Source organism: Cydia amplana, chromosome Z (genome assembly GCF_948474715.1).
Source record: "Cydia amplana chromosome Z, ilCydAmpl1.1, whole genome shotgun sequence".
Taxonomy (NCBI): domain Eukaryota; kingdom Metazoa; phylum Arthropoda; class Insecta; order Lepidoptera; family Tortricidae; genus Cydia; species Cydia amplana.
In genome coordinates this window covers 28,293,046-28,308,981 of record NC_086096.1, presented here as the reverse complement: position 1 = coordinate 28,308,981, position 15,936 = coordinate 28,293,046, and the positions used below count along the sequence as shown (strand labels likewise).

Below are 15,936 nucleotides of genomic sequence, written 5' to 3'. Positions count from 1 at the left end.
AAGAGTATCGGTATTTGACGGAAGTATTCCAATTGTACCTAAAGTCAATTTTTTTATTCGGTAGACTGAAATGACTAGGGTGTCCATGCATGTCGTAAACAATTGAATTTTAAAAATAACGGTAGAGTCTGTGCGGAAAGAGAAGAGTCGTGGCAGAAACGGGAACTAACATTTTCAATTTTATATGGCAATCAAACCTGACACCTGTCTTGTAAAAAGTAAACAAACCTCTGTCATTGTATATTTTTATTAACAAAAACCGCAAGTTTTATGTATAAAATATTTTCAAAACACGATAAAACCGTACATAACACCACAAGGAAAATAATATTTAACATTGTTCGGTTTTGTCAGCGGGGAGAAAACGGCTAAAAGCCGACTATCGACTTACAAAACGTCACGGAACGTGTTTCCGCTATTGACGGGTATTGAAGTTGTATTTAACATTAAATAATTACCTATTTAATAGGCCCCCTAAGTAACTTGTCTCCGGTACATAATCGGTAAGTAAATTCATTGAAAATATATTCATTTTCATAAATACGCAGGTCATTAATGATCTTTAAAATAACTGACAAATATTCTTGATACTTGCCATTTTATGCATATTTATATGTAATTTTATTTTCAGGATTGAATAAAAGTACTTACGGTATCTCGAATAAAAGACCACTAATTAGGTGATATGCAAGAATTTGTAATCTACGTGCGGGATTCAAGCACATCCAATCCAATTCAGATGAAGATAGTTCTATGAGTCTCCCTGGTTGTTCTGATGAAGCTAGCTTAAACATAAGTGATATTGAATAATTCAGACTTCGATTACAAAGAAGAAAACTTTTTCTAATAAAATATTTATTTATTTGTAAGTTCGTTTACTAGGTTCTGTTAGTTACGAAATTATATTTCATATTTAGCAGTGACTTTTCGGCGAAGTAAAATATCGTGAGATGAGAGAACCGGACATATCACAATAAGGCCTACCTACTTATGCACTATTTTATATCCCAGATAGTAAAGTTACAGTTGTATTGCCCAATTTCTACCCGATCTATCCGGTTTTGTATTAAAATAACTGTTGGACTGCACAGATTAGGCAGTACTTAAATGAGATTCTATCTTGTTTGGTACTAAAATGACAGTTGTATTGGGCAGATTCTTAACTAGTTTTTTAGTAGTTTTGTCAATCGCACTGTCACTTTAGTATCTGAAACATTAAAACAAGTTTGTTTAAAAAAAAGAAGAAAGTAGAAGAAAACTAGTGCCTGCGCTAATTCAGAGGATTGAGTTGACGAGCCGACGCCTCCACCAGGCTCCTTTTAGTAAGCCGTGGCAAAAAACCTGAACAAAGGGATTCAAGTATCATGACCTTTAGTATCGTACTATAATCACGTGACCAGTGTTGTCAGCATAGCAAAAACCATAAAATAGCACTGGTGCGCCCTCAAATCCCACGACTCTTCTCTTTCCGCACAGACTCTAATCTCAGTAATACTGTTAGAAACAATAGCTTATCACAGATCTACCGAATGTGTAGGGTCGATCCTGCTCACGTCTCCTAAGAGCCCTAACACTGGATTCCCATATTTTATAGATTATTTTGTTTTCCAATGAATTTGTGAGATGTAATCAGATTCCATATTTAAATGCCGTCCCGCCGCGATGTTGACGGGTTGCCAGTACCTACCTTACAGTATATCTACAAGTTTCAGTCGTATGATGGAGATTTTGTTTATAGAATAAGAGATAATTATGTAAATCTGAAATTAACATTATTTTGTAATGTATTGATAGAATGCACTGTTTATTTCTATGTACTCTTATTATGTTGTTCTGTTAGTTATTGTTTTTATTTATAAGATAACAAGTGTTAGTGTAATTATTCAATTATAATTGAATGTTAAATATAAGTGAAGATATCCATGTTGTTAATTAGTCTTTATGGATGTTGACTTACACCATTTGCTATGCAGTGATAATAAATGATATGATAGTATTTATTATCAGTTTTTTTTTTATCAAAGTTTTGTATAAGTATTTAATCTTGCTGAGTAATAATGACAAATCCTTGTTATTTATTATTTATTCAAAATTACCAATACAAAACAATGAAAACATTTACAATAAAAACATTTTCTTACGGCTTAATAACTACTCTAAGCAACAATTAGGATTTGCTCTTGTCAAATTGTCCAAATTTGCTGGTGAACCATTCATGTAAAATGGGGTCATCTTCATGGCAGTAGTCTCCAGCTAGTTGCACGGGCATACCTGGTCCCCACTCCAGAAGAATACTGATGAGTGGCAATGCTTGTAAATTGTTTAAGGCATTGTCACCATGTCTTTGTCTGATTACACTCGCCAGACATCTCTTTACATATGACAGAAACTCATCCAAGAAGTTAAAACATACATTTGGATTCCAGTATCTCTGAAAATAGTAATGTCCCTTATAAATCCCCTCTGGCGCATAATGTACAATACACAAAATGTCCCTGAAGTCCGTAGCGGCAACATACTTGCCATGATACTTAAAACAAAAACGCATCTCTACTATAAGAATTAAGGTTCGAAATCGAATGACTAGAATAGAAAGGAATGTCAAATGGTTAAAAGGAGTGTATTATCTCACAACATAAAGCTCTAGTTTGATTTGGTTTTATGAAGACATTTCAAACATGAATTTTTTTTTGGCATACCTATCCTAAAAAGGATATAAATTATACTAATATTTCAAGTCCAACTAAGGAACTGTGATAGGCAGATGTGCGTATCTACACTACACTATTTTATAAAATAACATAATAATGTAATATTTTTCTTTAGTGTATGATATATATTTCAGTTTATTATAATATTTCAAGTTTTTGCTGTACCTACAGTGGAACCTTGATAACTGCAAGGGACAAACTAAGTACTTATATATTAATAATTATGGATGTAAAATTTGTAGAAAAATAAATTTATAAGTGATAACACAACATAACATACATATAAAAACATCGACAAGATACACTTAGTGGACACGCCCATAGGATTTGATGGATTTTGTTATAAAATCTAGCAAAGTAGTTATACCTGTGACATCCTTGTTAAATCTCTCATTCTATATGTTTTAAGTTCCTTTACAATGCCAGCATCATCCCGAAATCCACAAAGCACAGTGTCTATGCCAACAAGGAATGACTGGCACCACCACTTCTTTGTCTTAAATCGCCTGGTAGATAAAAACAAGCTTGTTAAGTGAAAGCCAACAGCAAACAAATTATACTTTTCGCGTCCAATGATGGTCCCTATTTATTTTTATATGGAGTAGCTGTCACGTTTGCACTTTGTTTTGGAAGTTTAGCACATTAATTTATTGCGAAAAGGAATATTGAAGTAATATAAATACAGTAAAAACATATTTCTTCAACATTTTTTAAAATTAAGCCGAACCAAAATTAAATAGACTTCAAGGGACTGTCATAGGGAGCATCATTGGCCGCAAGAGGTTGTTTGTTTACCAAACATTCAAACCTGAAGCTGGCTTCTTGGCGCGGATGCTCCATTTGCTTGCTTGTTTTAAGCTCTACAAATTCCTTGGTAGAGAGATACTGCACAATTGCATCAGCTCCGAGTTCTGTTGTCGGTGGTGGTGCAATTTGTCCACTATTGCAACAAATCCCATCCATTTCCGCTCCATATACTATGCTATGTTGATTTAAATGTGTTTTAAATACTAATGAAAATTCTTCAGTCTCATCAACAGGTATATTTGGATTAGGTTCAGTATTTGGAGTATCTGAAAATATTTATAAAACATCATAGAAGTGTTAGTTATACAATTCGGTGCGGATGGCACGACAGGTGTGTCATCAATGTTTTTTTCGTGTGGCGTATGACACGATAGGCGTGGCATCATATTCTATGGCGTAAGGCGCGTGCCTTCCACCATAGATCATGATGCCTGCCTGCCGCAACAGGCTTCTGTTGTGTCATGAAATAATTAATATGACTAACCTGATAACATATACTGCTCAAACTTATACCCCCATGATGTAAATTTCTTTTCTTCCTGGGTCATATTGCTTACTCGCTTAATTTTTTCTTCCGTATCCCTGGCACATAAATATATATTGCCTTTAAACAGCATAGCAACAATTTTCCATGGTTCTTTATTTTCATAGGGTGTGCAAGCTACACAAGTCATAAGCCCGCGGTAGCAGAAGAATCTTGCATTTTGTAATTTGATTTCTCTGGGCAAATTTAATCTTGCTTCATGTTCTAGGAGGAATCGCAACAGATCATTCAATTTCACATCTACACCTTCTGGTTTGTGAATGGCATTTTCTAACTGAACATTTAGATCGAAATTAACTTTTGTATTATGAATTTTTCGAGCATATTTCAGGTTTTCTAAACCAATGTAACCAATTACAGTTGGTCGCCCAAAATTAGGGAAATTTCCACAGAATATTTCTGCAGTCACAGGTAGTTCAGGTTGCATAGTTCTCAATTACTGATTTATTTTTATAACAATGAAAATGAAAGTGATGAAATACCACAAAATTCATTAACTTAATCAGTGAAATTACCTCACTATTTTCTTCGTTAAATTAAATTCTTTAGTAAATGCATTAGTAATTGTACATATTATTTAGTACTTCATAAATTTGATACATCACATAATAAAATTAAGGTTGTTTCTCTGTTGTTTACAAAATGTATGTGACGTTGACTTGACGCGTACAAGCACCTATATCATAGAAGGTAGCATCCTAGATTATACTAGATTCATGACCTATATACTTACTTTACTCTTTTTTTTTTTTTTTTTGGATTTTATGGCCTGGTTCTTACTTTACTCTTTGCGTACAAGCAGTGTTGCCAGAGCGCTTCCAGCTTATGTACGGTCGTACGTCAAAAAAGGTACGATTTTGATAAAAAAAGTACGTTTTTTTATTAGTATAATTTTCTTACAGAAACAATATTTATATGTGGGTGTGTGGGTGGGGGGTATGGTGGGTGGATGAGACATGAGTATAGTTTTCCTGATTGTTACTGACTGACAAATTGATTTGACCAACTATAAGTGTAGTGTACACGTCATATACTTGGTCAACCAGATCTTGTCAGTAGAAAAAGGCAGCAAATCTGAAAAATGTAGGCGCAAAGGGATATCGTCCCATAGAAAATTTGATTTTCGCGCCTTTTTTTACTGACAAGATTTGGTTGACCAGCTATAGTTAACCAATTTTGTTTGCATTGATATCATAGATATAATATTTTTAAAGATAGAGTCTAAGCCATCTGTCACCGTAGCCTCACACACACAGCCAAATGTTATGTACGAATAACAATGAGGAACCAGAGGCATGTGGCCACGACGATAAAGTCATATCGATAAACTATACGGACTTTTTTACAATTAAAATTTTACTTGAAAGGATTTTAACTACCTAAAATGAGCAGATAACCATTATAACACAACTTTATATACCGTGTGTAAATCCAATACCGACGATAAATTAAACCAGATATAGAATTTATCCTTGTAATCATTAATTCAGTAGTATTTTAAGTTACTCTTAATTATGACCCCGTTATAATTATTTGAATTATTGTCTAAAGGAGGCATGGAACGCCACATATATAAAAGTTACTTTAAAAACCAAATAAAATATGTTTTTCACAATAATAGAGTTTATTATTATATTATAAAGTATTCATTATCCATTAGCATTTCCAGGGCGTTTATTTTTAGTGAAGATATCGAAGCTTCTATTAATCTCTATTCCGTTCCGCTGTGTAGATAATATCGATATATAACATGATTAAAATCGACAAGTCCACATCCCTAAAAACGTGCAATAAACCCACACATACACATTTTAACGCACACATACAAAGCTTGCCCACCACCAAAATGGCTACGGTTTGACGGATAAATTTTGTACTGAGAAATGAGAACGTTGGGGCCTTGATTGATATAGATAGGTAAATGAAAAATAAAATTTGTCAAGCCATTTCCGTCAGTTGAAAAAAGCGGCAAATTAAAAAAAAATGGTGCGAAGGGTTATGGTCCAATAGAAAACTTAAATTTCGCGCCATTTTATACTGACTAAGTTGTTTGACGGGCTATAAATGGCCGGCTGAATTTTGACTACCTGAGTTTTGTAATCTGGATAATAATGCCAAATAAAACGAAATACACTCAGATGACTAAGTAACTTTCTACTGGATATGCAAATGTACATATATAAATTAAAAAGAAATGCATGTGAATAAGATTGGTAAGATAAACAAGTAGGATTTATGGACATGACATGACTTAGACCTGACAGCCCGAGAACAAATTCTTTATAATTTTTTTAACTTCTTTTAGCGTTTTTATTATTCTTCGAGCAACTGCACTGCATTAGAACTTCTAATATTGCTTTGTGATTGCTTCTAATTTAGAAGCAATCACAAAGCAATATTAATAATATTACACATAAATTATTTAATGTAGTTTTATGGATAATTGCCAATACCCTACCAGGGTGCCATGTCATCTATTTCCATTGTAACATCTATTCTATTGTACCATGGTTAACATGGTTTGCAATAAACGATATTACTATTACTATTAGCAAAGCACAGGTAAGAAAGACACAACTGCCGACTGCGACTAAAGAAACGTGTATTTTCTATAGTACATGGTACTTTTTTAAGGTGGCTATTGTTGTCAGATTAGATATTTTGCCCTGAACAAACCATCCTGAACCAATACAACGAAAAAAAAAGTTGATAAACAATCGTACATCAAAAGGTACGGTTTTAGTACGATGTACGCTGCTTACAAAAAAGGTACGCAAGGGTCCAAAATAGTACGGAAAACCGTACTAAAAGGTACGATCTGGCAACACTGCGTACAAGTATGACAATGACATTGACATTTTGTTCTTTTTTTTTAAATAGTTATGGCCTGGATGCGAGTCCTTTAAGCCAACATTTTATATATATATTATACTACTCTTTGTCTAAAGGTCTGACGGAAGCATGATGGCCCTCCGCACTCATGCGCGAATCGCGGCGCGAAGCCACGAACGCGAGTGTGGCGTCGATTTTGCAGATTGTTCACGCCCAGGGCTTGTTAACGTTACCAATTCACATTATAAAGTAACGTTACTTAACGTTAAAATCATAAAAATACCTTATTACCGGTAGTAAATGGTAACGATACTTGATAACTTAACATTATTATAACGTTAGCTAGTTAACGTTAATTTTACCGGTAATTTTACTTTTTATTGCAGGGCTTGTTAACGTTACCCAATTCACATTATAAACTAACGTTACCAAACTAACGTTAACACTATCATTCTTTAAGCTGATATTTGCTTGTAATTTCATACACAATTTTAAGGCCAGTAGACCTTATTGACCATAAATACGGCAGGGCTTCTGTCAAATTGAAATAGAATCAGTCAAAATACATTAAAGATAATTATGTACGTTAGTAAAACTCAACTTTAATTCTAGTAGTTAGAGTTCATAGTCTTTTGTCATTATTCTTTATGTTTATCAAATGAAAGAGGTGGTATTCTACTTGTTTAAGATCTTTGTCCAATATGCATTGCGTCTCACTCTCTCATTAAGCAAAATGTGAGACGCAAATATACAATGGACCGAGATTGGACAGATAAAATACCACCCGGCTGTGTCGGAATATATTTGCCAAAATAAGAAGGTTGCAAAACGTCATAAATTAGTTTGTTAAATATGATGGTATAGCTAATTCGTTACTTGGTCGGTTTATATTAGGTACAGGCGTCTTTGATATAATATACGTCAAGATTATATAGGTTGGATAATGTCTTGATTTTTTTTGTGAAATATGGAGGTGTTGCTGAAATGTAATTTAGTCGGATTATATTAAATGAGACACCTATTTATTGATGTTACTGCTTGCTTGTAAAATAGTCTGGTCAGCACAGTTCATAATGTATGAGAGCTCTACATGAATTCTCACACCAGAGATTTTTTGAGATGTGATAACCTATGTTGCAAATACTATATTTAAAAAGAAATCTCCACAAAATATGTCACATTCTTTTAATAAATCCAAACTATTATTAAAATACAAAAAATATATCAAAACATGAATCCGACACTCGAGATTTTAATATCATTTTATTTTACATTTCCAATTCCCGTTTCATTTACACCCAATATTAAATCTTTTTCCGTAATAAAATGCGTATATAATTACTGTCATCATCTGTATTTATTTTATTTCTTTAACCCCTTATTCATAAACGCGCTACAAACTTCAGTTAGCTAATAATAGTAATAATCGTTTGTCCTTATCTGTCACTTTAACTTATGTATTTGTAAGTAAGGGATAAACATAATTGAACTAAATCAGGCCCGTAAAGTTTATGAATAAAGTGGTTAATCTTTATTGCACAAAAGAAAAACCTTATAGTACAAGAGGCGGACTTAATGCCATAAGGCATTCTCTACCAGTTAACGATGGCTTGTCCTCCGGGCCATTTGATCGATGACCTCCTTTGATTATTTATTTTTAATGGACGCCAAAATCCAGACAGGAACTTCGATTTTGACATTTACCACAGTAATGCAGTCGGTAGCAATGTGGCGCTTCAAAATTGCTGCAGTCGACTGCATTGCTGTAGAAAACGTGAAAAAGGTCATTCAAAGGGTAATAGGGTTATATACACCGCGGGGGTTATTACCCGAAAGATTTAAACCAACGATTTTAGATCCTAATTAGAGTATATAAAATAAATAAATAAATAAAATAAATAAATAAATAAATATTAAAGGACATTATTACACAAATTGACTAAGCCCCACGGTAAGCTCAAGAAAGCTTGTGTTGTGGGTACTCAGACAACGATATATATAATATACAAATACTTAAATACATAGAAAACAACCATGACTCAGGAACAAATATCTGTGCTCATCGCACAAATAAATGCCCTTACTGGGATTCGAACCCAGGACCGCGGCTTCACAGGCAGGGTCACTACCCACTAGGCCAGACCGGTCGTCAAATATAAAGTTATATAACACATAGTCCAAAAACCCTCAATTTAAGAGATATTAATTATTTAAAACAAATCACAAGTTAAAAAATCTCAATTCTAACACACCCTTATGCGTGACGTAGCCACCAACTAATTTGACACGCAGACGCACTAACTGCATGGTTATTAGCCAAATTCGAACTTCTAACAAAATTTTGTTCTGTTCTCAATCACGAGAGTGCAAACTATTTACCTTCACGATAACTGGGTGATAGTTTGACGAAAATGACGAAATTGATGTCAAGATATGCGCAAGATAAAAATCTTTAAATTTGATTGACTGTAATAAATAAAATTCGCCATAAGAATAAGAATAATAAAGATCAATTTATTTCAGCAAATAGGTTACAGATATACCAGGGGTCTCCGCACTAGGCAATGCCTGTATCGCGGGGAACCAAATTACAATTAAATATCGGAGCTGTTACATTTAGTCTAACATTTAGTAAGAAACTACTTACGACTAGTAATCTTAACTACAAAACTAAAGCTAACCCTAGACACAATATTGAAACTAGATCCTGTCAAATATGTCTTCTGTCTCGGCATAATTTTGCGAGTGCAGCAGTATGAAAAGTAGTTTTTTCGCTTCCATTTGAGTACAATCCCTGAGGTTACATAGTTTGTTTATTGCATTGTATGTAGACGCTCTGATGCAATCACCAAAACGTTTGCCAAATGCTGAATTTACTCTTGGAATGGGTAAATTGAAAACGCGTTTTTGTGTTAACTTATTATAGTCCTTTAATAATTTAGACGATTTATGTGTTTGCAAGCAAATTTTGTGAATAAAAAGTTGACGAACGGACAGAACTTTAGCTTGAGCAAAGAGATCAGCAGTTGGAAAACGGAAAGGTTTTTTGAACATTACTTTCAGCACCGAACGTTGCGCTCTTTCAATTTCTAGCATGGTAGTCTTTGCTGCACTGCCCCACACCCCAATGCAATAACAGATTACAGATTGGCACAGTGCGACATAGACCAGTTTTAGTAAAGATTCATCTGCAGCAAGACGGAGTTTCTTAAATATATAAATAGACTTTCTGATTCTACCAGAGAGTTTGTGAATGTGATGTTTAAAATTTAAGTTTTCATCTACAAAAACGCCAAGGTATTTTATAATGTCAGCGCGCTGGATTCTATCACAATTACAGTTACAGAGATTATCTGGGAAATCAGTACACGAGTGGATTTTTATGGTGGGATCGAAAGATGGTTTTGTCAAAGCAGTTTTATGAAAACATAAGAATTTCGTTTTATCACTGTTAATGGTCAGAAGATTGTCGCGAAACCAGCGCGCTGCCATTTGCATACCTCTTTCAGTGACAGCAATTACTTTCTCCCAGTTAGTATCGTTAAACAGTATGACGGTGTCGTCCGCGTAACATATAATCTCAGAATTTGGGATATTAAGATTAAGAATATCGTTAATATAGATTGTAAATAGTGTCGGGCCGAGAATGCTACCTTGAGGAACCCCGAACCCGATGCGCTCATAGTCGCTATTAAAAGAACCCACCTTAACGAACTGCCTTCTCCCAGACAGGTAACTTGTGAACCAGGCCAGTGGCACACCCCGAATGCCTATATTATATAGTTTCCGAAGCAGAATCGGAAAGGACACCGTATCGAAGGCTTTAGCTAGGTCTAAAAAGACCCCAATACATTTTAAATTTTTGTCCAAATACGACGATATGAGGTTTGTAAGAACTAAAGTGGCATCTTCCGTGGAACGGTTCCTTCTAAACCCGAATTGTCGCTCAGATAAGAGATCAAATTTATCTAAATATTTTACCAATCGTCTGTTAACAAGCTTTTCTAAAATTTTTGAGAAGGTGCTAAGCAAAGATATGGGCCTATAGTTGCCGGGGATATCTTTAGGCCCTTCTTTATGGATGGGAGTAACCGAAGCAATTTTCCACAGATCCGGAAAGCATCCCAAGCCGAGACTGAGATTATAGATGTGGGTCAAAGGTTCAATTATAACATTTCTAATGTACTTTAGGAGCTTATTGCTAATGCCGTCCGGCCCAGGCGCACTGTCATCTTTTAGTTGTAATATTATACTTTCAATTTCCTTTTGATCCGTTGGCTGCATAAAGAAGCCAAGAACATTACCCCCACTTAGTTGAAATTTACTGGCAATTATTTCCTCCGACTCACCAGAGTTTGAGATAATGTTACCAGCCAGAGTTTGGCCCACGGATGTAAAAAATCTATTGCAGTTGTTTAGGGAGTCTACAGGATTAGACGTGGAAATAAGTTCTGTGGGCTGAGAGTTTCTCTTACTTATATTACATATATTTTTAATAGTATTCCACAATTTCTTTGTGTTATGGTTATTGGCCGCGAGTTCTTGTTTCTCGTATTGTACTTTGAGTTTTTTTAACAGATTATTACAGAAGTTTTTGTAACGATTGTAAGTTAACTGCAATACGGCGTCATTTGGAAACCGCTTCGACCTTAAATGCAATTTGTCCCGATGTCGAGCACAACGCAGGAGTCCGGGTGTCATCCATGGCTTTAGTGTGAATTTAGACCGGGGGATCTTTGTTTGTTTCGAATTTGTAGCTATCGAGCTCCTAATTATAGTCATGAAGGCGTCAGTTGCAGTGTTTACATCAGATTCGGCAAGGATTTCATACCAGTTGGTTGAAGACAATTGTAAAGCGACGCCCTCGAAATCAATGGTATTTTTGGTTCTATTACGCTTTGGATAAAACAGAGAGTGGTAAGCGATCTCAATGGCGGAGGCCTTGTGATCCGTCACATTGAGGTCGCACACCAAGCCCGTCACCAGGCGATTAGTTCTAATAAAGATGTGGTCCAGACAGGCCCCCTCCCGGGTAGGTAGGGTGATTGCTGGTGCAAGTCCATGTTCAGCAAGAAGTGATAGGTATTCCGAGACATTGGCTCGGTGTGCGTTAGCAAGGATGTCTATGTTAATGTCACCTGCTATGATTAATTGTTTTGCCATGCCGCATTATCTTCCGGCTCATTTAGCGGATATTCACTTTGTGTACGGATTTGGAAACCCGAAGAACTATGTGCTTCCGGCACGACGGACCCACTTCAGCCTCGTTCCCAGTTCGTAAATTGGCTAGACGAACAATACCCTGAGAGGTGGATTGGCCGTGGAAGCAACGTCCTAACCTGGCCCGCCCGGTCACCCGACTTAACGCCATTGGTTTTTTTTCTATGGGGAACTCTGAAAGATAAGGAAGGAATACTCAACACCAGTGAAGTCTGGAGAAGAATTATTAATAAAAATTCGAACGGCTTCCGAAGAAATAAAGAACACTTTTGTAAACCTAAATAATGAAATCCGTTTAAAATTAAATCTTTGTGCTGAAAACGGTGGTACACACTTCGAAAACCTAATTCATTCTTCTTCTTCAACCTAGCGTTTTCCCGGTCTAGCGCCAGGGTCCGCTTTCCTGCTCAGCCTTCTCCACTTTGCCCGGTCTTCGGCATCCTCAGGTGTGAAAACCTAATTCATTAAATTAATAAAAAAGCGTAATTGTTTAACATAGTTGTTTATTTTACTTTACTCAGTATAAATCAACACATCGAGAATTTAAAATACGTACTGATAAGCATGATCGATATTTTAACAAAAGGTCATTCATTGATTTTAACAAAGTAATCATCCCTTTCCAGCTGTAGTATGAGTTAAAACAATAAGAGACATGATTTCTTTCGGATATAATCATGGTTAATGGCTTTGGTTATCTCACTCAAAGGAAAAGATTTTATCGCAAAGTTTCAACAATAATAACTGCACTGTACCTACTGTTGTAGTAATTAATAAAGTTTTGATACAATTTGTGGTATTTTGAGGTGCCAATCAATTGAAATAATTTCAACGTTAACATGATCCTAGACATAACTTGACACTTCTTGTCATGGAACACATGTCACTGCATTTGCCGTGCATCGTATGATATCGGAGTGATTCGCGAAATGTCATGCTCGCTCTCTGTTTCTCTACTTGAGATTAATTAAACTCGCTCACTCTCTGAATAAAGGTTTGTTCACAAAGAAGCGGTAAATTAATATGATTTAATTTGTACTGAAATAGTAGTTTAATTAAAATATATAATTGGACCCATGTTGATATAACATTATTTACTCGTACTGTCGTCAAAAATACGTGGTTTAAATCTTTCGGGTTATTAAATCCCGCGGTGTATAAGATGAAATGATGCATTAATAAAACTTTAGTTAACTAACAATATTATATTAAATCATTAACAACTTTGACAGCACGATCTCTTCGCAGATAGGTGCTCTACAAGGAGTTTATATTACAACATTATTTCCAAGAAATAATCTCTCATTATTAAATTATACAACGGGACTTAATCGCGTATCGTTGTATAATTTAATAATGTGTAAAAATCGTGAAAGTTTAAATCAGTGTAATCTCTCATTGTTACGAAAATGTTGGTAGGGTGGCTTTAGGTTACTTTTCGTTCATATCGTCTTGGATATGGGTGAACATGGTGTTAATACACTCAGTATCAATCAACCTGTAAAGATATTGTAGCCTGGCCTTTTCTCGAAAAGTCTTCTAGAAAAATTTACGCTCATGTCGTCTCGGATATGAGTATATTTGGTATCAGTGCATTCAGTATAATATCCTGAACACAAATATATGAGATGACAAGCGCGAAAGTGGTGAGGGTAGTTACTGTGATGCAAAGTTTTTACCATTTTTCTTTTAAACATACCATGTGGGGTACCAAATGAAAGGGCCTTGTGAGTAGATCACAAATATATAACATACTGTAACACTTTTACTACTTAATCCAACAAATTATTTGAAAACGTTCAAAAATTTCACAATGAGTCGATTTCCAACTGCTCTAAATTGACTAAGATAACTTGATCCCAAGTTTCCTTGCAATTATACGTAATCGAGAGCCAGGCTCATACTAGTTCTCATGTCGCGATGCGCTATCGCTAACAAAAACTAAGCGTTACGAATTGCTGACATTTGCTTCTTTTAGTTTCTCTACTCAAGCATCGGATGACAGGATCGTTGAAAAGGGACAAACATATCCTTTGACGTTACGTTACTCTTCTCGTGAATTGTCAAATTTTAAAATTCGAAATTAGCTTTGGATTTTGTCCGGGTGGCTATTCGAAGTATAACTTGGTGGACGGTACTTACTAACCAAATAAGCTTGAGATCCAGTATCATAGATAGTTGTAAGACTTTAAGGGTCTATTTATATCTGACTGTGCATCCTGTATTCTAAACGTTTTGTGAATAGATATAAAAATTGACACCTATCATTTTTCACATAAACACAGACACTTTATGCATTGAATTATTAAACCTTAACGCAATGCCATAAGTCATAAGGTATATTTTCCTAATATACCTTGATGCTAATTCGAACTTTGTTATAAAAGATGTCATTTTATATCATTCGCGCGTGCATTTCACTCGTACTAGATGAAATATGTATTGGTGCGAGCGAGACGGTTGGGCGAATTATAACAAAATGATATCTTTTTGACATCTTAAACAAAGTTTGACTTGGCCTCTGTGGAAGCCTGGAAATACAGCATACTTCATTGACTTTTTATGCTGGAAATTGATTTAATTATTGCGAGAAAAATAAGTATGTAGTCTTCAATAACTTGTACAGTTATGTACTGCCAAAAAACTAGAAGTGTCCATTAATTGTGTAGAACATTATTTGCTGTTTGTTTCCAAAATCATGCTGCTATTCTGCGAATATAGCAGTTCCTCGGGCAGATAAATTAAACATGATCGAAACAAATACTATTAAATTAACCACAATAGTAAACTTTTCTCTCAGTGTAGGATATTCTCGGTCATGGAAAACTTACAAAATTATTGTTTTTTTCATTAAATCTATAATTAATATTATTGTCGGGAGAAATTCTGACCGTGTAGCCGTGTAAGCTTCATAGCCCATTCTTCAAAAAAAATCTAGTTAGAAATTACTGTTTAGGTAGTATAAAATATAAAATAAAAAAAATGTTATTTCTAAAAAACGGGAACAGATATCAAGTTGTTAATTCGCAGACGGGTATTCAATATGATATATAATTCACCCGTGTAGAAACATTTTACTGTGCAATTAATGTAACTTTAACTTTATATTGACTCCACTATTAGTAATTCGGTATTGTTAGATTACAAAGTAATCTGGGAATCGGTAATCAGATTACAAAGTAATTTCGAGTAATCGTGGAACCAGGAATCAATTACGAAATGCCCATCTCCATTTAATATGTCTTTGTCTCACGGAAGTTTTGTTATTAAAATTGCCCATCTCTGCTTGAGAGTGAATGAACATTCGCTCGATTGTCAACGATGATGGCACCTATCAGTTAATCAAACGGTAAATAAGCAGCTGTTAACGTTACCTACTAACGTTAACAATGGTGTATCGATACCTTTGACTTAACGTTAGCTCAAATTGACAGCTGCTAACGTTACCATTTTGTTACCGGTAAAGAGTAGTATAACTAACGGTACCTGGTCTAACGTTAGTTACAACTTAACGTTAAATCTGTCACCTTGTGGTAACGATACCAACTTTTTAACGGTATTTAAAGCCCTGTTCACGCCTTCGCGCATTGTTCCCCGTTTTTTGTCGGTTTTTCGGCCCGCGTCAAAGGAAGCGCGAAGCGCGAACCAGCAAGACTCCACATTACACACTATTTTGGCTCATCAGTTGCAAGATAAATATTAATTACATTATATAAAGCGGGTATAATTTACGGTTTTACAACAAAACAAACAAACAAAACATCTTTCAGTAGGAGTAGCAGCGAAAGCGCTATTATTGTTTGTCCTTGTCACAGTCTCAGA

The 15,936-nt window shown here is 35.1% G+C and overlaps 1 protein-coding gene and 1 long non-coding RNA gene across 2 annotated transcripts in view; one reads left to right on the top strand and one right to left on the bottom strand.

Annotated features, from left to right (window-relative positions):
• The window catches only part of LOC134661441 (uncharacterized), a 380,476-nt gene that overhangs the window by 101,859 nt on the left and 262,681 nt on the right, over positions 1-15,936 (top strand). The gene's annotated exons all lie outside the window — the stretch shown is intronic.
• LOC134660984 (decapping and exoribonuclease protein-like) lies at positions 2,132-4,558 on the bottom strand. The gene is made up of 4 exons (XM_063516872.1): positions 4,003-4,558; positions 3,520-3,784; positions 3,079-3,217; positions 2,132-2,431 (listed from the first exon to the last, which is right to left on the bottom strand). Exons 1-4 carry the CDS (start codon positions 4,487-4,489, stop codon positions 2,168-2,170), a joined length of 1,155 nt encoding a protein of 384 aa, XP_063372942.1. The 5' UTR covers positions 4,490-4,558; the 3' UTR covers positions 2,132-2,167.

Excerpts from the sequence above, each read along its gene's own strand:
- LOC134660984 (XM_063516872.1), bottom strand. The coding sequence starts at position 4,489 with ATGCAACCTGAACTACCTGTGACTGCAGAAATATTCTGTGGAAATTTC. Across the intron at positions 3,218-3,519 it reads CGCCAAGAAGCCAGCTTCAG|GCGATTTAAGACAAAGAAGT; the intron begins GTTTGAATGTTT and ends TTTATCTACCAG. Across the intron at positions 2,432-3,078 it reads ATTTAACAAGGATGTCACAG|AGATACTGGAATCCAAATGT; the intron begins GTATAACTACTT and ends TACTATTTTCAG.